The 25111-nt window shown below is 39.1% G+C and overlaps 1 protein-coding gene across 25 annotated transcripts in view; it reads left to right on the top strand.

The window, feature by feature from the left end:
• LIMCH1 (LIM and calponin homology domains 1) overlaps nt 1–25111 on the top strand; it is a 347828-nt gene that overhangs the window by 160841 nt on the left and 161876 nt on the right. For all 25 annotated transcript variants that reach the window (XM_082464141.1, XM_082464142.1, XM_082464140.1 and 22 more), the window contains one exon: nt 7309–7378. In XM_082464141.1, the coding sequence (XP_082320267.1) occupies nt 7309–7378 (70 nt within the window). The remainder of the gene's footprint in view (nt 1–7308; nt 7379–25111) is intronic.

Below are 25111 nucleotides of genomic sequence, written 5' to 3'. Positions count from 1 at the left end.
ATTTTTTCTTGACCTCAGAAAAGGTTTTATTAACTTGCCTGCTTTTGCCAAGGCAACTCTAAAAAGAAATCTCTAAAAATGACATCTGTAACAGGTTTATAGTCAAGGTTAAATTGATCTCATGCTTAGGTTCAAAAACAGTTGCCATGTTAGATTAAATGAAAGTGCGCACACCTTTGTCCAGGGTACATAGTCAAACCAGAAAGTGATCAAGGAAACTGCATAGGAAAACACTCTTGAGCCAAATTAAAAGGGACGCAAAGTAGGTAATTTTGTGATCATAGTTGCCTATTGCAGCTGTGCAAACCAAGCTAAATGAGATGATGATGTAATCTCTTGTTGCAAAGAATAAAGTGATTTCCCATGAGATTAAGCATGAACTTCCCAACCCTGGGTTCAAGGTCTAGATGGTGTCTCTGCTGTCCCGCAAACTCTAGGATAATTATTAGACTTGAATTTCTGAATTGAATGATGTATAGAGTAAGCTGGATTTTGCAACCCTTTACAAATTTTACCTTTAATGTTTATTACAGTCCAGTAAAAAAATAAGCTGCCCATTGGTATATTTCCTAACATTTGGATGGTCTTGTATCTTTTGTAGCAGTATTCACAGTATCATGCCCCTTGAAGAGCTATTATATCAGCTGTTGGAAGAGTCGGTATGAAACAGAACCTCTCTGTCCCACAGTAGGGATTTGAGGTTTTTTTAAAAATTGCAGATAGACACAGATTTCTTCAGTTTGTATTTTATAACCATTAAACAGTCATTGAGAGGCTACCATAAGCTGGCTATTAAGTGTTAAAAAGAATTACAAAATACAGCCTGTGGTTGAATCAGAACATCAACTTCATTCCTGGATGTCTCAACAATTGTTTCTTTAAGGAATCTAATCTTTAATCTTTTAAGAATTGGATTCCACAGAATGTGTGCAGAGTATGTCTTTAATTCACCTTCTCAAAAACTCAAGATGGCCATGCATTAGGTAGCATGACAATGAACTACACATGTGCCCAGTTTGGGTCTTCCTGTAGGTTTTAAATCTCTTAGTGAGCACGCCCCGTGAGGGATAGACCTGGGGTCTCCCCTGTCCTCCTTTGTATCCCCCGTGCCCGGCTCCGGGCCAGGACATCATGCACGCCCAATAAATATTTGTTGAGTACATAAAGGAACACATGGACAGCCTTACTTGAAATAGGTCACAGTGTGTTTTAGATTTGGAATATGAGTTTAGTAGACACCAATTCATTTCTATCATATCAGAAATCAGAAACACATGCATTTTTGCTTACCTTCAGTGTCATTAACTTTTTGTAATTGAGGATTATGCAAGATTAAAACTTTTCTTTCTGTTTTTAGTCACTTATTACCATATATATATATATATGTATATATATATATATATATATATATATATATATATAGCAAGCTATACACATCTGTTGACTTAATTCATTTATGTGAGGTTTTTTATCCAAAGGTGGCCAGAAAATAAGTGAAACCTATTTTAGTCTTTGGCAGCTGACTAATGGAAAAGTTGAAACTAAAATGCACTTACTTAGCAAAAAGAGACATGCTCAGTATACCAAATGAGTGTGAATATGTAAGTTTCCATTTACCAACATTTCCACTTAGCAGCACACGTTGTCCCGCTGGCTCCTCACCATAGTTCTGGATGGAAGGTCAGGTTTTCAAAATCCCCATTTTTATTAAGGGGAAAACTGAGACTTTGATCCAGTGACTTTCCAGTAGCTTGTAGCTAATGTGTGTTTTACCCATTAAAACCTAGACAACTTCCTCCAAATTCATTACACTCTCTTCATGATAACACTGCTGAGCGTTATAAGTTATTTATGATGTTTTATTCATCTATCTGATACCCATGATTTTTTAATAAACACAAAATTTCCATATATAGTTATAAATTTGTTTTAATACTACTTGCCTATGATGCTGTTTTTTTTTTTTTAATATTGGGATCATATTTTAGTTACTATTGATGCTGATATGCAGTCACATCTTTTTTTTTTTAAGATTTATTGATTGATTGATTGATTGATTGCTATGTTGGGTCTTCGTTTCTGTGCTAGGGCTTTCTCTAGTCGCGGCAAGCGGGGGCCACTCTTCATCACGGTGCACGGGCCTCTCACTATCGCGGCCTCTCTTGTTGAGGAGCACAGGCTCCAGACGCGCAGGCTCAGTAGTTGTGGCTCACGGGCCTAGTTGCTCCGCGGCATGTGGGATCTTCCCAGACCAGGGCTCGAACCCGTGTCCCCTGCATTAGCAGGCAGATTCTCAACCGCTGCGCCACGAGGGAAGCCCCTATGATGCTGTTTTAAAACTATAAATCAGATCATTTCAGTCTTCATCTTAAAAATCTGATGTACTTCTAATTCTAAGTACATTGTACTTAGAAAAAAATCTAGACACCTTACCTGAGCCTGGATGTTGTTTACACCTTGGCTCTCATGTCATGTGTTTCCTCCTTCCACTCACTCTGCTTGGTCACATTGGCCCTTGAATATACTAAGCCCGCTCCTGTCTCCAGGCCTTTCTACTTACTGTTCAGTCTGCCTGGAACTCTTGTCTCCAGTCTCTCTTTGGCTAATACTTTTGTCTCTTCCCATTTTTTCCCCAAATGTTACCTCCCCAAGGCAGCCTTCTCATCACCTGATTCAAGTACCACCCGCATGGGTTGCTGTGCTTGTCTTCCCAGTGCTTATGCAATCTGAAATTTTCCTCTCATTTATTTACTTGTTTATTTTCTGTTCCTCCCACTGCCCCACATACTCATTTGTTCTAAGAAGATAAGTTCTAAAGGGCAGGTCCTTCACTTGTCTTCTCCACTACTGCCTTCCCTGGGTCTAGAGCAGTGTGCAACACACGGCAGGCACTTGATAAATAATTGCTGGATAAATAAATATCTGGATATTAGTTCATCCTAATTAGCTCTCATATCTCCAGTTTTTAAATTATCTTTATTTTGTGGGTAAATTTATGCAGGAGACATGGAATGACACCAATGTTTTTTTGTTATCTAAAATTATGCCAATGTCCCAGAGAAGTCTTTAGATGAGTACAAATTTAATCTGTTACCAGACAGAGAGGGGAGACCATTCTCCTTCTAGCTATAGGTTTTGGGGCTCACAGGTGGGAAACCGGTGTGGGGTTCTGCTAGGTGGGGAGTTGCCACAAGTGAGTGACTGCCTCCTTTTCTCTGGAATTCCTCCTGAGGATGTTGTATGTCATCCATAGATGAAACGTGACCATTTCCCAGCAGACACCTGCTTCCGTTTTCCTTTTATTCCCACCTAGTGTTAATATTCTCACATTGTATTTAGATAGTTTTTTATTGGGTCTTTAGTTTTTGTTTGTTTTCTGTGGTTTGTTTGTTGTTGTTATTGTTTTGTGCTTTGATGATACATACTGAAGCTGGACTTTCTAAAGCACCAAGCTGCAGTAGGCTTTCCAAGCTGGGCTGCAAACTAGCTGTGCATGTCTCTGGGGAAGGCTTCACACCTGTTTGGGGCTCAAGCTTTTCTTCTATAAAAATGGTGGAGTGAATACATGACCTGTCTCTGCAGGACAGGACAGTGGAGGAACAATGCATTTCAGAAGGTTCATGAATAATAAAATATTAATATCATCACCATTACTTTAAAGCATGTCATCAATAAATATTTATTGAAAATATTTATATTTTAATAGATAGGAGGGCAACAGTGGTTTTTAATAAAATTTCAAGTGAATAAAATATCCTTGACTCCTGCTCATAGCTGTTTTGTTGAACTTCTTATCTGATTCTAATATATACAAAAAATGTTCTCAGTTTAATGCAGAATACAAGATAAGCCGGTGGTGGGCATTTCTACAATGTGAATTCAATGTTATCTTTTATTGTCATGTACTGTAAACTGTGTACGGAACCAGGGCAATGTTTACATGAAAAAATACAGCTGCCTTGATCTTGAAAATATCCCAAATATTTAAGAGCACTGTGGCTTTTTATCTTTTAATTTGTTGTTAAACATTTGGATAGACATCATAGTAATTTTTTTTTGGTTGCTCTTTTGATTAAGGTCTATCATTATAATTTTTTTTTACTACTTCATGTGATAGGAAAGATTTCTGCCATATAACTATAATTCTACAAAGGATGAATATAATGAAGCATTTAAAACTGTTTAAAAAGTTAAACATGTATAAAAGAGGAGTTGATGGATCCATTGTTACTAAAAATAATACAATTCTTAGATATAGAAGACAAAATGGGTACCTCTTTTAAAAAAGATTCTTTATTTATGAATTTTTTTATAGGGTATTTGTTATTTTTGTTTTACTTTGGATAATTAGAAACAAAGTTCAGGGACCTGATATAATGGTATTTTATTTCATTAGAAAAATCTAAAAGTATTAGAGAAAGTAGTTGATCTAGAATGCAGTGAATTGAATTAGTATAAATAAATACTTATACACAAATGTAGAGAACCATTTATAGAGAACTTATTATGCACCAGGCTCTGTGCTAGCGTCTCACATATTTTGTCACATTTAAGCCTCACTGACACCTATGCAATTGCTACCATTGTTTCTCTATGACAGTTGAGGAAACTGGTGTTAATGGGCTTGCCCAAAGTAACTCCCCAATGAGTGACCAAGCTGGACTTTGGATTCAGTCAGTTAGACTTCAGAGCCAATGTTGTCACTCCCCTCTCCCAGCTCCTCATCAGTTTGTCCACAGGTATTAAGAAGGACATAGGTCCACACGTATTGATAAGGCATGCTCTCCAGTGTAAATTATTTAATCTCCATTATGCATTGCTAAGTGGAAAAATAAGGTATAGGACAGTGCATATTATGCTATACATGTCTTTTTAAAAAAAATTACAAATATCTTTATACATTTTCTTTGGAAGTCTTTAAGGTTACCTTCAGGGAATAGTCTAGGGCCCCGTGGTATCCTGGTGACAGTGAAACTTAAGTTTTACTGGATATCCTTTTGGTTCCTTTTGAATTGTCAACACTGTTGTTGGTTGGCAACCTCAGGATTTCCCAGCGTGAAATTCAGATCTGGTCCCCAGACACGGAAGGCAAGGAGAGCCCGAAGAAAGAGGCAGATAGCTCCAGATTTGTAGGTGGCAGGGTTAATAAGCAAGAGAACTTACATATGATGCTTGTCTTGGGTGGCTGAAAGATGAGGAGAATCTTGCCAGAATCTTAAAAGTTTATATAGATGCTTTAACTGGGTTCAGTAGATATTCAGTCCAGATGGTCTCAACAAAACGCTACTATCTCAAGGCTGAATGCTTGACGATGGCTCCCACTGTGGGAATAGTGGGCAGAACGTACATTCCTAGGTCAGGGGAGAGGGTGAAGAGCCTCCGACTGCCTGGGGCCAGCTTGGGTTAAGCGGCAGTCATATCCACGCAAGGACCTTTTTCAACAATTGTGCACAAATACTATTTAAAACGACACTGTTAAGAACTAACAAGAAAAGTTATGTATGTTAAGAATTTTGTACATTTAAAATCTGCTTTGGAGACATCGTATCTATCTGTTTATTTTGAATCACATGCTATGGGATGTTAACGCTGCCAGAGAATGTGTTGATTCAGGGATCTTGGGAGCTGGGCCTGACTGTACCACTAATCAGCTCATCATCGTCAGGCTTCAGTTTTCTAAACTGCAAAATGAGAAGAGTTAACAAGTTGCTTTCTAACTTGAAAAACCAATAATTCCAAAATAAGCTATAAAAAAGCACTTTTTGAGAAGATTATAAATTCATGGTTAAAATTAAGTGCATTTATGAAAGGAGCACCATCTTGGCTCTCAATGGGCCAGAAGGCACTACTTCTTTGTGTCTACACTGGGTGTTACCTCTTGGCGGCAGCATTTGGAATTGCAGTGAAAGTGACCAAGGACAGGAAATTCTTAGTGCAAAACCAGAAATATCCTGTCTGTTGTAACCATTGTAGTGACATTTCTCAATATATCAATACATAGAGGTGTCAAAGTAAAATACAGGCTGAATTCAAGACTAATTATTGACCTATTTCAAAGAATCTTTTGTTACTGGTTTGAAGAAATCTATCAAGCATAGGTTCTTCAAAATTTACTATAACCTTAGATTGCATGAATGGTAACAGAGTTTGGCAAACTTTTTGGTGAAGGGCCAAATAGTAAAAATTGTTTGCTTTTTGGGCTGTAGGTTCTCTGTTGTAACGATTCAGCTCTGCTGTCATAGCACAAAAGCAGCAGTAAACAGTATGTAAGTGAATGGGCAGGGCTGTGTTCCAGTAAAACTTGTTTACAGAAGCAGGCATTGGGCCAAATTTGGTCCATGGCTCATAGTTTGCTGACCCCTGAATTATACTAAACCCCTGCCTAAGTTTCTCTTGCCATGTGTCCTGAGATAAATTACCTGATCTTCTCTCCTCTAATTCCCTAATATAAGAATAAATGCTTCCATTCGACAACCCTGTACCTTCAATAATTCCTTTATGAATAACCTAGTTGGCAAATGCTACAATTCTGCCACATCACCCTGATGCCAACCCTATTTTCGTTTTACAAATTGCCTTCCTTATTTCTTTTCACTCTGAACTGATATTTCCTGAAGACAAACAGTTATGGTTGTTTCTCTTGCATTCCTTTGCCTGTATTACCATTTTTACGTGATTTCAACCTTTACCCCAAAAACGTTTTGCTCACATATCTTTTATACCTAGGGAATTGCGGTCAGCCTTGTTTAAAATCTTCAGGATATGACTGGTTAACCTCCTGCTAAACATATTCTTTCCTTTCTTAAGTGAAGCTCACCACATTTAACAAGCCACTCTCCTCAAAGAGCAAGAGGGTCTGGAAGTAGAATTAGTCTTGGCAAATCATTTGCAAAGATAGATGTTGGTCTCTGAACTTAGTGCATCCCTGGAGAGACCCCTGCCTTAGCCAGGAGAATTGGGAACGAGCCTTGCTGTGTAGTAATACCTGGCTTCAAAACAAGACACTTCTCTCCCAGCCTCAATCCAGCTCACATTTTTGTCCTTTCCTCTGAAGCTCCTCTCAGTCTCCATCCTTTCTTTTCTCCTAACATTTCCAAATTCTAAAACTTCACCTGCCACAGACAAACTTGATGTTGGCAAAACTCTTCACTTGGTTGCATGAAGGCTCATAGATTACTGAGATTTACTACATGCTTTAAATTCGCTGCTTTTCCTATTCAGCAATTTAGTTGTAGCTTCGGATAAAGGTGATTTGTGTGATCCATCTTGCTTTATGTCTCACTTGACATTCTGCCTTTTTCATGACAGGTTGCTGAATGCTATAAAGCCAGGACTTGTTAAAAAGATCAACAGATTGCCTACCCCCATTGCAGGATTGGTGAGTATCCAGAATTGAGATTTATCTTCCAATATTCCTTTGCTCTAACCTAAGGGTCATGACAGTGCCATTTATTACAGTTTTCTCCTGCAGTATATATTCCACGTGAATGAGAACGCATTGAAGCCATTAAACTGAGAGGTCGCTTAAAAATGAAAGATTGCAGTTATGCCTAAATGGCATCTTAATCTTTGTTTGTATTTTTCCCATGAGTGATAAGGATGACATTCATTTTTAAAGAGGTAAATTTGTTTTGGGGTGAGAGGCTGGTAATTCGGCTGACCCCAGGGGAGGAAGGCAATTGTAATTACGGTTTTCTCATTTCAGTTCTTCTCTGCATTCCTTTGGAATGAAGGGGAGAAGAGGTAGAGAGAAAGAAATTTCATGTTGAACGAGCAGGACTTTCATGATCAATTGCTGTTTTCAATCTTAAAAATCTACCTGCATTTAAGTACCACATTTGTAGACCAACTTTCTAAAGACATAATGGACACAGGTGATTCTAATGTCGTCTGGAGAATTGTTTGAGCAAATCCCTGGGTCTTCTGAACCTACCCATCCAAACCCAGTAAAACTCAAATGTTCACATGTAGTCAGATGCAGGATTTTTTTCATGCCTTGATATGTTTCATAATTCTTGGCACTAATTTTAATTGCTTAATTATCATTACCTTTTGGTAGTAAGAAGAAAAAGGTGGAAGATCAAAAGACAAACAAATCTTAGTTCCGTAAGGAACAAGGTGCATGCACATGAGCTCACACATGAGCCTCCACACACACGAGCACGTGTACAGACACACGTGTGCACAGAAAGCTGAGGGCGTATGTGGCCTAGTAACAGTGCACTCTTTCCATCGTGACTGCCTTCTGTGCATGTGGTCTTCCAGAAAACGATTAGAAAAATGTCAGGAATTTAAGCAGGTTCATCCTTAGACCTTTGATGATTTGTTAAACAGTTTCGTAGTCATATCATGATGACTAATTGAAATTTGCTGCACCAACAACAAAAAAATTACGTTTGAGAACTGTGGGGGGTGACGTAATTAGGTACATGGTTTCAGTGAGTTGAATAAAATGGATTTTTTTAAATTGTAAGAATTGCTATTTCTGCGGATGCATTTTAGTTACCATGCTGGTTGGTAGTGCATTGGTGATTAGTCATTAAAAGTCTTTCTAATTTCGTTTGTCAGAATCATGTAACCAAGTAAATAATACATAGATAGATAGTTAAATTTGGAAGGAATGGATTTGAATAATTTTATTTAAAAATCTATATATGTATATTATATATTATATTTGTGAATGTGTACATATATTAGTTATTTTAAAACGTTTTATTAAAACCATCTCTTCCAAATGTTAAGGCCACGGCTTTAATGATGCTGACAAATAGCTCTTTGGCCCCAAGCCTGTGGCATCTCCAGACCTTGGAGGTCTGGGATTTATTGTTATAGGAGCAAAACCTGCAGCACGAAGTCAGGAAGGCTCCAGTGAAATCCACATGAGCAGAGACAAGCAGCTGTCAGTCCAGAAGCTAAGGAGAAAAGGGTTTTTGGAACATTAATTTAAAGTGTGAATCATAAATAATTTTAGCAAAATTAAGGGTTTGAGACACGTGCATTAACTTTATGTTGGATTCTTACAGCAGATCAAGTATTGTTCTTCACCTATTGCCTCTACTTTGGGACAGGCAGGCAATGTGATTCAAGAAAACCAGCGGATTTCTGTTGCTTTACTCCTATGTATATCCTTGACTTTTCTTTCTTCTCTTTCCTTTTTCATTTGAATTTCCTTTCCATTTTGTCCTTTCCATCGTTCCTCCTTTTTCTTGCTCTTTTCCAACTAATAGTTCCTCACTTACCCCCTCCTATATCACTTATATTTTCTTTACTTGTTTGTTATTGTGATATTGTGATTTATAATAAGCAATATATATTTGGACTTTGTCTGTTTCTGGCAGAGAGCACCTAAAACCCTTGGAATTTCCTAGGCGATAAGAACAATGGGAGCATCTTTTGTTATAATATTTGGTCTTTTGTCATCAGTTCCTGAAATAGCTCCAGTTCTATAAAGGTGAAGGAGTATCTTGTTCTTTATAACAAGCTCCTTTCAGCCCCACCTGAATGAGGCAACTTGTGGAAAGCCCCAAGGATGGGAGCTGGTTGCCAGGGGTAGCAGCCTCGTGATTAGAGAGTTGGAACTTTCAGTCCCACCCCACTGACCTCTGGGGAAGGGAGAGGGGCTGGAAGTTGAATCAATCGCCCATGGTCAATGATTTAATCAGTCATGCCTATGTAATGAAGCCTCCATAAAAAACCCAAAAGGACATGGTTTGGAGAGTTTTCAGGTTGGTGAACACATGGAGATTGCAGGAGAGTGGCACACCCAGAGAGCATGGAAGCTCTGTGCGCCTTCCCACATACCCTGCCCTCTATACCTCTTCATCTGGCTGTTCATCTGGATCCTTTGTAATATTCTTTATAAAAAACTGATAAGCATAAGTAACTGTTTCTCTGTGTTCTGTGAACCACTCTAGCAAATTAATCAAATCCAAGGAGGGGATCTTGGGAACCTCTGATTTATAGCTAGTTGGTCAGAAGCACAGCTACCAATCTGGACTTGAGACTGACATCTGAAGTGGGGGCAGTCTTAATGGGACTGAGCCCTTGACCTGGGCCCTCTCACACTGTCTCCAGGTAAATAGTGTCAGAATTGAGTTAATTTCTTGGTGATGTTGAAAAAAAACACACAACGGAGTTATCTTTAGACCAAAAAAATACTTATCTATGTATAGTTAATTGCTGCCCTTTCACTCATGATTCCTGAATCTACAGATCTGGTCAAATTCTTTTTTCCTCTCCTCCAATTACCTTCAGATCAGCATTTCCAAAATCCAGTGCACTAGTTGGGGTCCCAACAAGAAACAGGACTGCCACCCTTCTGTGCCCTTCCCCCATCCTGTTAATGTTCTTCCAGAGTTCGCTCTTCAAATCTATTGTCTGCTTCCTTTCTACGCTCATGTTCTTGTCTGTTTTCATGACCTCAACTCTTTACAGGATTGACCCAAGTCATCACTTCTCACCAAGTTTTTTCTCCTGAACTCCAGGCCTCTTGTTCTGTGTATTGGACAGCTCCATCTGGATGTCCTACCAGCACCTTGAACTGAACATATTCAAATTAGACTTAAATGACCACTCCCGCCCACCAATGTCAGTAAAGGCGTCATAAACATGCACTTGTCCTAGTTGAGCTGTCAGAGAATATGGCAACTTTCTTCATTCTGTCTACTTGTCTGCATTTCCTTGGCCACTAGGTAAGGCGTAGAGCCGGTCTTCCTCATCTCTTGCCTGGATTACAGTCAACTCATAGGTCCTCAAATGTTATTCACTGTCATGTATGAAGCCTTTTCTCATGACACTTCTTATAAATATGGTACTCTCTCTCTGCTCTTCTTAACTAAATTCTATTTATGTATCAAGACCCAATGCAAAATCACCTCCTTTGTGAAGCCTTTAGTGTTTATGGTCCATGTGATCTTTTATTATAGAATGCAGTTAGCATCTCCTGGTTTATGAGAAAATGAGTTACTATATTAGAGACATAAAAGACAGCTGCACTGAAATATAATTTGGGGAGTAAGATTTTTGAATAACTATTGTTAACAGTTGGAAATTCAGGTGTGTAAATGATGTAGTATTCACATTCAAGCATTGTAGCTTTAAGATCACACAAATAGTAAAAGTCCATGCTCACACTTACCAATGCCTATAATGGGTGCAGTGATAGCAGGTGTCCTAGTGATGTACTGGGAAGTCACAGCATCACCTTGATGGAGTGTCTGCCAAAATAATTAGCCTAATCCAATTCTGAGGAAACAATCAGACAAGTCCAAATTGACGGACATTCCCATAAAACATCTGGCTTGCATTCCCTAATTCTGTCAGTGTCATTAAAGACACATCCCCATCCCCTACAACTGTTGCAGATGAAAGGTGGCTAAGGAGATATGACAGCCAAATGCCATGTGTGATCCTTGATTGAGAAAGAATAACTATAATAGACATTATTGGGATGGTTGGGGAAATTTGAGTGGATTGAATATTAGATAATAGTGTTTTCTCTGTGTTGAATTTCTTTTACATGATAACTATTTTGTCTAAGATAGTTGTGGTAATAGGGGAATATTCTTGATGTTAGATGTACAAAAGCCGGAGTCTTTAGACATGAAGTGTCACAACATGTACAACTAATCCTCAAAATGTTCAGCAAAAAGAAGTTTGAGCATATAACGTATAATTCTATATACACATACATATAGAGAGAGGGAGGAAGGAAGGAAGAAAAGGAAGGGGGAGAGGGAGGGAGGGAAATATGGGAAAATTTTGGATCTAGATAAGGGGTATACAGTTGTCATGGTACTATTCTTGCAACTTTTTGGTAGGCTTGAAAATTTACCATACAAAATATTAGGGATTAAAATATTAATTCTCTTATCTTTTTGGAGGGGGGAGTGGGGACCTCAAATAAGCAGTAGATTTTTTTTAACATCTTAATTGGAGTATAATTGCTTTACGATGGTGTGTTAGTTTCTGCTTTATAACAAAGTGAATCAGCTATACATATACATATATCCCCATATCTCCTCCCTCTTGTGTCTCCCTCCCATCCTCCCTATCCCACCCCTCTAGGTGGTCACAAAGCACCAAGCTGATCTCCCTGTGCTATGCCGCTGCTTCCCACTAGCTATCTATTTTACATTTGGTAGTGTATATATGTCCATGCCACTCTCTCACTTCATCCCAGCTTACCCTTCCCCTCCCCGTGTCCTCAAGTCCATTCTGTACGTCTGCATCTTTATTCCTGTCCTGTCCCTAGGTTCATCAGAACTATTTTTTCTTTTTTTAGATCCATATATATGTGTTAGCATACGGTATTTGTTTTTCTCTTTCTGACTTACTTCACTCTGAATGACAGACTCTAGGTCCATCCACCTCACTACAAATAACTCAATTTCGTTTCTTTTTATGGCTGAGTAATATTCCATTGTATATATGTGCCACATCTTCTTTATCCATTTATCAGTAGATGGACACTTAGGTTGCTTCATGTCCTGGCTAATGTACATAGTGCTGCAATGAACATTCTGATACCTGACTCTTTTTGAATTATGGTTTTCTCAGGGTGTATTCCCAGTAGTGGGATTGCTGGGTCATATGGTAGTTCTATTTTTAGTTTTTTAAGGAACCTCCATACTATTCTCCATAGTGGATGTATCAATTTACATTCCCACCAACAGTGCAAGAGGGTTCCCTTTTCTCCACACCCTCTCCAGCATTTATTGTTGGTAGATTTTTTGATGATGGCCATTCTGACCGGTGTGAGGTGATACCTTATTGTAGTTTTGATTTGCATTTCTCTAACAATTAGTGATGTTGAGCATCCTTTCATGTGTTTGTTGGCAATCTGTATATCTTCATTGAAGAAATGTCTATTTAGGTCTTCTGCCCATTTTTGGATTGGGTTGTTTGTTTTTTTGATATTGAGCACATGAGCTGCTTGTAAATTTTGGAGATTAATCCTTTGTCAGTTGCTTCATTTGCAAATATTTTCTCCCATTCTGAGGGTTGTCTTTTCGTCTTTTTTATGTTCTCCTTTGCTGTGCAAAAGCTTTTAAGTTTCATTAGGTCCCATTTGTTTATTTTTGTTTATATTTCCATTTCTCTAGGAGGTGGATCAAAAAAGATCTTGTTGTGATTTATGTCATAGAGTGCTCTGCCTATGTTTTCCTCTAAGAGTTTTATAGTGTCTGGCCTCACATTTAGGTCTTTAATCCATTTTGAGTTTTTGTGTATGGTGTTATGGAGTGTTCTAATTTCATTCTTTTACATGTAGCTGTCCAGTTTTCCCAGCACCATTTATTGAAGAGGCTGTCTTTTCTCCACTGTATATTCTTGCTGCCTTTGTCATAAATTAGGTGACCATATGTGTGTGGGTTTATCTCTGGGCTTTCTATCCTGTACCATTGATCTATATTTCTGTTTTTGTGCCAGTACCATACTGTCTTGATTACTGTAGCTTTGTAGTATAGTCTGAAGTTAGGGAGCCTGCTTCCTCCAGCTCCGTTTTTCTTTCTCAAGATTGCTTTGGCTATTCGGGGTCTTTTGTGTTTCCATACAAATTGTGGTAAATTTTCTGTTCTAGTTCTATGAAAAATGCCATTGGTAATTTGGTAGGGATTGCATTGAATCTGTAGACTGCTTTGAGTAGTATAGTCATTTTCACAATGTTGATTCTTCCAATCCAAGAACATGGTATATCTCTCCATCTGTTTGTAACATCTTTAATTTCTTTCATTAGTGTCTTATAGTTTTCTGCATACAGGTCTTTTGTCTCCTTAGGTAGGTTTATTCCTAGGTATTTTATTCTTTTTGTTGCAGTGGTAAATGGGAGTGTTTCCTTAATTTCTCTTTCAGATTTTTCACCGTTAGTGTATAGGAATGCAAGAGATTTCTGTCCATTAATTTTGTATCCTGCTACTTTACCAAATTCATTGATTAGCTCTAGTAGTTTTCTGGTGGCATCTTTAGGATTCTCTATGTATAGTATCATGTCATCTGCAAACAGTGACAGTTTTACTTCTTCTTTTCCAATCTGTATTCCTTTTATTTCTTTTTCTTCTCTGATTGCCATGGCTAAAACTTCCAAAACTATGTTGAATAGTAATGGTGAGAGTGGACAACCTTGTCTTGTTCCTAATCTTAGAGGAAATGATTTCAGTTTTTCAACATTGAGAATGATGTTGGCTGTGGGTTTGTCATATATGGCCTTTATTATGCTGAGGTAAGTTCCCTCTGTGCCTACTTTCTGGAGAGTTTTTATCATAAATGGGTGTTGAATTTTGTTGAAAGCTATTTCTGTATCTATTGAGATGATCTTATGGTTTTTCTCCTTCAATTTGTTAATATGGTGTTTCACATTGATTGATTTATGTATATTGAAGAATCCTTGCATTCCTGGGATAAACCCCACTTGATCATGGTGTGTAATCCTTTTAATGTTAAGCAGTAGATTTGAAGATGTGTAGAGATGCAGCCTTTTGTGTGAGTGTATTCTTCACATAACATTTCTTCCATCCATATTTGTGACACTCAGGAAAGAACAACAGCATTCCTCAAGTGCATCTACAGACTTCTAGGTTGATTTGTACTTTGTCAGGGGGTTGACAGGTCACTGACCCTCTATTGATCAAGCAGCCCTCAGTAGCAGAGGCCATGGAGATCTAAGAAGTATGGCCAGAGGGTTTTCCATGCCTGGAACCCATGCCTGTGTGTCTTAATGGCCTGGTGTTGAGAAGAATCCATTAAGATGGCCCAGCTGCTTGACTTGAAGATAAATAGAAAAGTGTGTTTTCACATAGCAACCCCAAATTATAAACACGTGTAGATTTACAAAGGCATGAATAGGTGTATTTTAGCCCCTGAGTTGAGCTGTGGTTACAAAGAATTCAGGGGTGAAGGTGTTAAAACAAAGTAGTTGAAAATCACTTCCTGGCAAGAATGCAAAGACCCTGGATCCAGGTCTGTGTTTCTTCTGTAACGATTGCTGACATATGCAGCCGTGTGGTGACTGCCTGCAGATGCTTGCATTCTTTTTTAGGTGTTAGTGATACTGTTAGATTTTGCCAGAGAGAAAGACCTCAAATTTAGGTCTTGGCATACCAACGACTTTTAAAAATGCTGCCCTTTATTTGGCCAGTTTGACAGTATTGCATAATCAAGCCATGTCCTGAAACTCAATTTAATGGCCATTAGAGATCTTGCTAAATTCCATTTCATCCCAGAAACATCAGACTCTGTGCAAGAGACACAAATGTATGAAATCCTTGCTTACAATAGGAATTTGGGGATTAAGTCTTTTCTCACCCGGATTTTAATTGTAACAGCCACTGCGTGTGTGTGTGTGTGTGCACTCACGTGTGAAGTATAATTGGAAATAGATATTTGGGGATTCTGTCCTTGGGTGCTGAACCTTCCTAGGGCTGTCATGAAATATTTGGTTGATCTTGCATATGAATCCATGAGGATGAAAGCAATCTGAGAAAAAAAGAATTTTACAGCAGGAAGGACATCTTAGATATACTTGTTTTACAGATGAGGACATGTGGGTCCATAGAGGGGAAGATCACACAAACAGTAAAAGCTGAGATGAATCCAAAGCACAGGCCACCCTTCTCCTTGGTTGTATCACTCACAAGTGTTCCCAGTTGAAAATGGAGTACATGTAAATGACAATTATTTTACCTCTTGTGAGAAAAAGGGAAAAGCAAAGACTCACACTCACTTTTTCAGTTGATCTCTTTCTTTTCTTCCTTTTGGCCAATACCTTCAAAATATCTTTCCAAGCTCTGTGAAAGGGCTCACTTCACCTGATGCATGCTGGAAATTTGCACTAACTGAAGTTCAATAGGCTATAGCAGGAATGTACCTGGTAGAATTATCCTACCATTTTAGTTACTCTAACCCACTCAAAAACTTATTCTTTAGAAAAAAGATGTATTTTTCCTTAACCAAAAGATAAGATTTCAAATATGCTCAGAGCTGAGCTTTCTGAAATGGATAAAAATGTAACTTCCCATAAACTCTGTGGACTTTAGAAAGCTTTCAAAAGGTATCTGTTTTATTTTATGAAACTGATACCAGAACAGTTGATGTTTCATTGTTTGAGGGAGGTCAGAGAATGAGAAAGGATGAAAAGGCAGTGGAGATTTCCACATTATGTGAAGATTAAAAATATTGTTTTGGACAAAGGTAGACATATGAAGCTGTTGAAAACTGAGTAGTGTGAGTGAAAAGCCTTTACACAAACTTCATAATTTTAGGAAGATGACAACGCAGTAAATTTGAGTCCCAGGTGTTTTGGGTGTCTACCTGCCAAGAAGTGGTTTCCTGCAAGTCCTAACTGGAGATTAGCTCTTGTCTGTCTCAGCTCATCCTTATCAATGTCTTATATTTTAGGTTTATATTTTACAACTTCATTTAGACATTCTAGAGCATTTACCTTCCCTTCAACAGTTTATCATAGAGGTTCCCCCAGAAAAAGCTGGTCAGGCTTCTGTTCTCTGCCTCTGTTTCTCTTCCTGGTTGTTTTAGGCCAGGAGGGAGGCAGAGCAGGCAAAGAGGGAGGCCAGAGGTGTAAGGCACCATAATGACAACCATCGTATATTAATACCTCCCTAAGTATCAGGTGCAGTGCTTGATTATCCTTCTTAATCTTTACAATTGCCCTACGATGTAGTTATTGCTGTATTTTTACTAATCTCAGGAAACAAGTGTGCAAAGAAGTAAGTTACCAGCTTTCCAAAAAATGAGAGGCAGTATGGAGATTTGCACCCCGATTTGCCCAACTCCATGCTCTGTGCCTTTTGTACTGTGTTACACTATCTCCATCAGGTCTTATAATAGATCTTTGAACCTCAACACTCCCAAACATTCGTTCGGAGGCATCAACCTCTAAGGAGATCTCATATGTTTTTAGAAGACAACCTCTCATCCTTCTCATTTAAGATCTATTAATTTCACCAGATTGAGGCAGTGGCCTATTTTAAAAGGCACTGCAAATGTAACATTTCTACTGTCACCCATATAAAAGCAATCTCCATGTGGCCACATCTCAAGCATTCCAGTCAATGAAGCACCAGTTCAACAACGGATACTAATAGGGGAACATTAGACATCTTTACTGAAGTCTTTCCAAAAAATGTCATAGACTTATTCCATTTGTAACATGCAGTAAAACTTCCTGAAATGCCCTCCTCTCTCTCACCTCTCTGTCCTTCTGTCTTGACACACGGCACGTGCACACACACACACACACACACACCTTATACTTGCCAGCTCCCCTGCAAATCTCTCTCCGCCCCAACTACCTATAATCATTCAGACTCACACTATACTAGCTCTTGTCTCTCTTGCTTCTTACCCCTTTCTCTGCCGCTACTAACCCCCAGCCTTTTCAGGTGCAAATCAATCCAGCTAGACTTAGCTCCTTTCAGTTCCCCCCCCCAGAATCATGATTCTGATTCTGGACAACAAAGGCTCAGGAAGAGGCAGACACAATTCTCCTTCATAGGCAGGTGGGGAGGAGAGACTTGTAACAGTGTGTTCTTCCTGCCACACTCTGCTCTTCTGCAGTTGCATGGTGCAATCGGGGGAGGGGGGCCTCTGGAGGTGGTCTTGCTCTTCTTTGGGAGCCAAATGGAAAATGGTGTTTGAGAGATGTTCTGTGCAAAGGAGGTACATTTCACTGAGGGAAATGAATAGACCTTGTGAAGAATCTCAGCCAAAATTAAATTTAATGACACATGTTCCTTTATCCTCATCCCTGGCACGGGGAGAGAAACCTCAGTTGTGTTTCCACACCACACACAGAAGGAATGCTCAGTTTGCTACTCTCGAGTTCGGTGCCAAAACCGAGCCCAAGCAGGGATGGTGGTTAGCCTTTTAGTAGGTTTAGACATAAAAGAGCACAAACTGGAGGGAAAAACAACAGCAAAACCCATATGGTCTTTGGTACATTTGATCCTGCCTTTAGTTGAATGGTGGACTATGAACCTGCCAGGGGGGTGAAGGTGGTTACTTTGTTCAGTGCCTCCCAAGTGAGTATGGTTTGTATGCTGCCAGGTGTAACAGCTTCCACAGGTACCTTCTAAAAGTACAGATTATCTCAGGTCCTTATCAGATCACCTTACATAGCTGCCCACTGCATATAAGAATAAAATCCAAACAGCTCAGAAAGGCGTTTAAGGCCTTTCCTGAGCTAAAGGAATGTTCTAGGTGTATCTCCCACTACATATTATTACTCTTAAGAAACAGGACTACAGTTAATTTATGACCTAAGCCAACAGACTTGGCTCATAGTGAATACAAAAATAAAAGTATGTCAGGTGGTGAGAGCCATTCTCCACAGTGAGCTGGACCAGGGTAAAGGGGAATGCTGATGGCCACTGGAACAGGCTGGCTTTTGGTTATCTATTGAGTGCTTGGATCAGACCAATAAGTTAGTCCCCTTGTCCATCTTTTTTGAGTACTTGGCAAGACTCAATGAGGGTTTTTTTGTCCTTTCTACTCATCCTATGTCTATTATCTGTTTTCTGATTTTCTTATTTGGTGAGTGTATTAGTTATCCATTGCTGTGTAACAAATTACCCCCAAATTTAGTGGCCTAAAACATTTACTATCCCAGAGTTCCCGTGGGTCAAGAATCTGGGCTTGGCTTAGTTTGGTTAGAGTTTCAGGATGTCTCACAAGGCTGCCATCAGGTGTTGGCTGGTGTCATTTTAAGACTTGACTAGGGAAGGATCGGGTTCTAAGCTCACTCAGGTGGATGTCAACAAGATTTGGTTTGTTGCAGGATGTTGGCCAAAACCATCCTCAGTTCTTTGCCACATGGGCCTATTTACGTAGAACACCTCACAGTGTGGCAGCTTGCTTCATGAGAGTGAGCAAGCAAGAAGAACCAGAAGGAGAGAGAGAGGGAGAGAGAACAAACAAGATGGACATCACAATCATTTATAACCTAATCTCAGAAGTGACATTTCCTCACCTCTGCCATATTCTGTTAATCAAAAGCAAGTCACTAGGTCTAGCCCACACTCGCGGGGGAGGAGATTACACAAGGACCTGTGTACAGGAGGAAGGGATCACTGGAAGCTATTTGAAAGGTGCTTCCACAGTGAATGAAATGATTGTCTTAATCTGCTGAGAAAGCAGGGCATGAATTTCTTATTCTCCTGAAAATGTGTCCTTTATAGTTACAGTACTTTAGCGGTAATACAATTTTCCTTGGACCACCTCCCTTGCATGACATCTAAGGTCTGTTTCCCAGTTTTCTGCTGCACATATACACTAAAAAGAGATGGTATGTTCTCTGTTGTCTTCCAAGTGAAAATCCACTATGACTCAAGACATAATTCCTGCTTTCAAGGGATCCCCTTCTAGGAGGAAAATGTACAAATAAGGTCTAATAAAGGAGGACTGTGAAATGTTAATGAAATATGCAAGGAAGAACAAGGAAGAAATTTCTATTTGAGAGTAAGAACTTTGGAAGGCGTGGGATCTGAACATGCATTTACAATCAGTGAAGACCATTGGGGTTGGGGGAGGACAGTCTAGCCTCAGAGGATGGAATAAGAAAGGCTTTGAACCACAGGAACCTGGGTCTTGTCTGGGAGTGGCTATTATTTGTATGTGGCTGCAGCTGGAGCCCAGAATCCCTGAAAGAAATCAGTACAGTGGAAAGTGGACCAAGAATAGTAGGTAGAGACCAGAAATGCCATCTAGAGGTGTTTGGACTCATTTTACATGCAGTAAGAGCCACTGCAAACAAAGGGATCTCGTGTTCCAGATAACTCTGGTGGCCATGTGGAAAGTAGATTATGGGAAAAGACCAGCAACAAAAGTCAATTAGGAGACAAGTAATCCAAATGAGAGATACTGTCTACTACTTCACCTTAGTAGAAGCAGTGAGAATGGAGATGGGGACACAGGATTTATGGTTCTGTGTTTTTCACTGAAAGTAATATGCCATCAATTATAAGACACACCATTTTAAAAAAGTATAACTAATTTTTTAAAAGCCATCAGTTAAATTATGACACAATGTTAATATACCAGTAATGGAAAGATGCATCATTATTTTAGAGGTAAAAAATGTACAACTTGGAATTGATGAAATATGATAAATAATCTTAGGAAGATGACATCTCCATTTTGGATTTGAGCAACTTGGCGAATAGTGATGCCATTAATAGGAATCATGGGAGCAAGGGAGGAGAAATGGGTTCCAAGAGAAAAGATGAATTCTCTTTTGGACGTACTGAGTTGGCTACCTTTAAGAGATATTCATGTGCAGATGTCTGGCAGACAATTGGAAAATGTTGGTTTAGAACTCATGGAAAAAGTTATAAAAAATTGGACTAGGTTAATGAACGGCTGATTTTAAAGTTAAATCCTTATGCTTAAGTATATATGAAGACAAATTATTTGTTTTTCTATAAACGCAAACTTTGAAGCTTTTTTCCCCTCAAATTATAGTCTGATCTTTGGAGTGTTTGACTTTCACTGGCAGAGACTGGGGTAGGGGGAGAAGGGTGATGAAAGGAATTTGGGAACACAGGAGGAGTCATTAGCAATTACACTTAGGTATGAAAATCATGAGAGAGAGTGACTTAGAAAGATCTTCATATTATCGACAATTTATTGAGATATAATATCCAACCAATCTCATACTCTCTAGCCTCTCTTATACCCCTTGATTCTTCACTCTTAGTGCTAGGTAAGCATGTTAATTTGCTGTCATAAAGTATCACAGATTGGGTGCCTTAAAGGACAGAAATTTATTTTCTTACAATTCTGGAGGCTAGAAGTCTGAAATCAAGGAGTGGGCAGGGTTGGTGTCTTCTGAGGTCTCTCTCCTTGGCTTGCAGAAGGCCACCTTCTCCCTGGGTCTTCACATTGTCTTCCCTCTGCATGTGTGTTTGTATCCTAATCTCCTCTTCTTATAAGGACACCAAACATATTAGATTAGGGCCTGCTCTAAATGACCCCATTTAACATAGTCACTTCTTTAAAGACCCTACCTCCAAATACAGTCACAGTTCTGAGTTACTGGGGGTTTTGACTTCAACATATGAATTTAGGGAGGGACACAATTCAGCCCATAACTGTGGGTAAGCCAGCCAAGGACTGAAATTCTTATTCGCATGTGTTGTGAATGCCTAGACGTGCTAACTGAAGTCTAGTATCCTCTTTATCCACCGCAAACTATTTTTCAAGCTTGTTTCCTTAATTATTTTATGCTTCTGCAGAGGTGGAAGGTTATATATAGCAGTGCTGTAAAACTTTTTTTTTTCTCTTTTTCCCCCCTTCCTGTCCCTGAAAAAAAAAATACCATTCTTTAAAGAAAGAAACTACTTGTTCTCCCTTATCTTTCATTGAACAGCATTTAGCAGAAGTTTGTGACATTACATCAGTTCCTTACTTTTTTTCCCCTGAGGAACAGACCTCCAATTAGGAACTGTGAGGAAAAAATATATAATAGCAGGAAATACATATTTCAGCCTAAGTCTTCTTTTTTTCATAGTCATAGCTTACCTAAAGAAGGAATTTCTGTGCAACTAATTTTTAGCACTCCAAACCCAGGTTCATAGGGATTCTGTGGTTTGACAACAGGAAAAAAACTTCACCAAATATCTAAAAGTATTGTATGAAAGAGTGAGATCACGCTTGGTTGAAACAACTTCTCTTAAAATGTGCCATCATCCGAGATTGTTTTGTAGAAAGTTTGCCTTGGCAAGCACTTCAAAAGAACTTGCTAGACACTTCTTTTGTAATTAGCTGGCTTCCTGCTAGAATCTTAGGTCTACCCTTATCTCATAATAGACGCAAAGATTAGTTTCCCTCTCTGTCATTTTCTCCACAAGATAAAATACTGTATTTCTGAGTAAATAGTTTGGTATTTAATTTATCTTTTCTAAAATTAACTTTATTCAGTTTAAAGTTTTGACATTAATATTTTCCCTATAGGTAATAAAAGGATGATTGATAAGGTGATATGGGAATTGTATTCATCTCAGTGGTCTTCCTCCCCAAAACCCATAACCCCAGTCTAACCATGAGAAAAATATCAGACAAACCCAAATGGGGATACAGAATACCCGACCAGTACTTCTCAAAACTGTCAAGGAAAGTCGGAGAGATGAGGAAAGTCCAGAAGAAGCTTAAGAGAAACGACTGTAATATGGTATCCTGGATGGATCTTGGAACAGAAAAAGTACATTAGTGGAAAACTAATGAAACCCAAATGAAACCTGAAGTTTAGTTAGTGGTAGTGTACCAGTGTGTGTTCATTAGTTGTGATAAATGGTACTAACCACTGGTTAGTAATATAAAATACAGAATACAAGTTATACTGGAACTCTCTGGACTATCTTTGCAATTTTCTGTAAATCTAAAAACTATTTTAAAATAAAAAGTTTACTTGAAAACTAGAATGATTGATGATAAACATAAAATAGAACATAATGCAAAGATACTATAAAATAGGCAAGGAAACACAGACGTTATTAATAAATATTAAATGTCAGCCCACCATTTGAAGTATTAGTATACATAAATGGCAGGATACCAGTGAGTCAGTGGGCATATCAGTCTAATAAACTCTTATAAATGATGAATTGGCTATAAACACTGTGTTTTATAGCATTTGAAAATTCCAAACAGTAAATCCATACATGAGGTTTCTGCTCACATATTTCACGATCCCTGTTTTTAGAATCTGCACAAAGAAATATTTCATGTCCTTTAGGGAGGTTTAATAAAAGACAACAGGTGGGAAATGGGTTTTGCAGTAGCATGAATGGCCGTAACCGTAAATACTAGTACCTCAGAATTATCCCAGCAGAGGATTGTAAACACATTAATCACCCAACAGTGGAGAAATTCCATCCTCAGGTGTCATTTCAATTTCAGGTACAAAGATTAAATGCTTCCATTTAAATTCAAAACCCTGAATGGATATGATGATCCTTTATTTTCATGGGGAATCATGGAGTGAGTTCATCAGTGTCCTCATCTATAAAATGGGGTTGATAAATCTCATCTCAGTATCGTGGGATTAAATGAGATAATATGTGTAAAATGCCTAATATGGTGGATGGTACATCGTCTGTTTTCAAGAAATTGTAGCTGTGCTTATTATTTATTATATTCATGATTATTCTGATGGCCTTAAAATTTCAGAACTAGAGGCTATTTAGAGATTTTTTTAATTTTTAAAATGTTTATATTTTAATTTTATTGGAGTAGAGTTGGAGTACAGTGTTGTGTTAGTTTCAGGTGTAGAGCAAAGTGATTCAGTTATACATATACATATATTCATTCTTTTTCAGCTTCTTTTCTCATATAGGTTATCACAGAATATTGTTACAAATGAGGAAACTGAGACTCAGAGGGCAATGACTTGCCTGGGGTCACAAGGCTACTTTCTTCCAGAGTTGGGACTTGAACTCTCCTCCCTCAGGTCCTGCTGGGTCCTGTTCCAAATGCAGGTTTACTGATGGTATTGGGTGCCAACAGCAGCCGTCACAAAGCTCTCCTGCAGAATCACACTGGGCGTCTCTATGTCTTGGGGATTCTGTCCCCCTTCCTCAGTGGGAGCAGAACTCCCCGCCTCCCTTCCCAATAGGTGTGGCAATCACGCTCTCTTCCAGTTAGTTCTCTTTCACTGCATCAGCATTTCAGCTGCTGCAGCCTGCTTGGGGCAGAGCTGGGTTTGCTGTGCTGAGGACTGTTTTGGGAAAGAGGATGTAAGGGCGCTTCGGCTGCTGTGTACGGGCTGACAGTTGGAGCACCCAGGACAGATGCCCCACCCACCTCCCAAGTGTGGGTATGCTGGAGTTTATGTGGAATATGAGGCCGTGTAGGGGTAAGTAAAATCCATTATGAAAAAAATGCACGATGATGGGTGTCCATGAGTGAAGGAAGGAAGCTATTTAGATTTCATCACTTGTTTTTATTTTTAAAGGTCCTTTTTATACACTTATGGTATGGCTAAAATGCACCAAAATTACTTTTCTATGGAGTTTACCTTGTTCCTTGATATTTTTAACCACCTGTTGGTTTTAATTAAGCCTTTTTTATTCTCTAAGGAAAGCCGTTGTTTTTTCTTTTGAGGTATGTCATGGAAGGCACATAGACACCTGAGTCAAAATAAAGAGGATTTTTGATAATTTTGTGAGTTAGAAGCAACTCTGCTGCATTTAAAGATGTATTCCTCAGCAGCACATGGTGTCCTGGGGAAAATGCAACGGCATGCCTTTAGGTGCTGTTCTACCTGAGCCCCCCTCACATTCTGCGCCTTTCCACCACCCCTGTTACTTTCTAAAAATCTCCATTTCTTAAAATGAGGAGGGAAAGAACTGAGGAGAAAATTGAGGGGGGGATGGAGGGGGGGCAGTGAGTCTGGGGTCATGGGCTGCACATCCCAGCCTAGCCCACTCTTGTCCTTCAAAGCCAATATTTACTGCAGGCTAGGGATGGAATGGAGGTTATTTCTGGGCAATTCTCTAATAAAGTCCCGTTAGAACTGTCCTAATGCTAACGCTGGTTATCTAGAGGAAGGAAATCTTCCTTAGTCAAATTTATGAGGCTGGGTTGAAAACGAAGCTGAAACAGAGCCTGGCAAATCCCCATGGCAAAATGATTCATCTTCATGGAGTTGGAAAATCTATTTTTATCACCTTTATTCAGCCAACTCCTCATTTTTATTCCCTCACTGAACGACTGCTATTTCCTTCATGGTGCTGAATAGACCAAACATCTCAGGAGTCTGAGTTTCTCTTTGGGCTGTTCCCAGCAGGGCTGATTCAGCAGCCTCGGGGAGAAGGGGATTGTTCTGCATGGCATGGGTGGGTGCAGAGCAAAGTGAAGGTCAGATCACACAGAGGCTGCACACTTTCACTCAGGAATTCTGCCAGGGGTACGTGCCACTTCCACTCTCCTGCCTTTGGTGTCAGGTGTGTAGAGGGTGATTGGGTGACCATAATTCTTCTTGCCTAGAAGACCTTTCCAAGTGTGGCAAGAAGGGGCAAGAATCCAGTACCCTCCGTGTGGCTTGCCTTTTGACTGTTAAGCAAGGCGTGAAAAGGTTGCCAATACATTTGGTCTAATAATAGAG

The sequence above is a fragment of the Balaenoptera physalus genome (genome assembly GCF_965194825.1).
Source record: "Balaenoptera physalus genome assembly, chromosome: 5".
NCBI lineage: Eukaryota > Metazoa > Chordata > Mammalia > Artiodactyla > Balaenopteridae > Balaenoptera > Balaenoptera physalus.
Note: the sequence above shows the minus strand (reverse complement) of the source record. Positions and strands in the feature narration are given on the sequence as shown.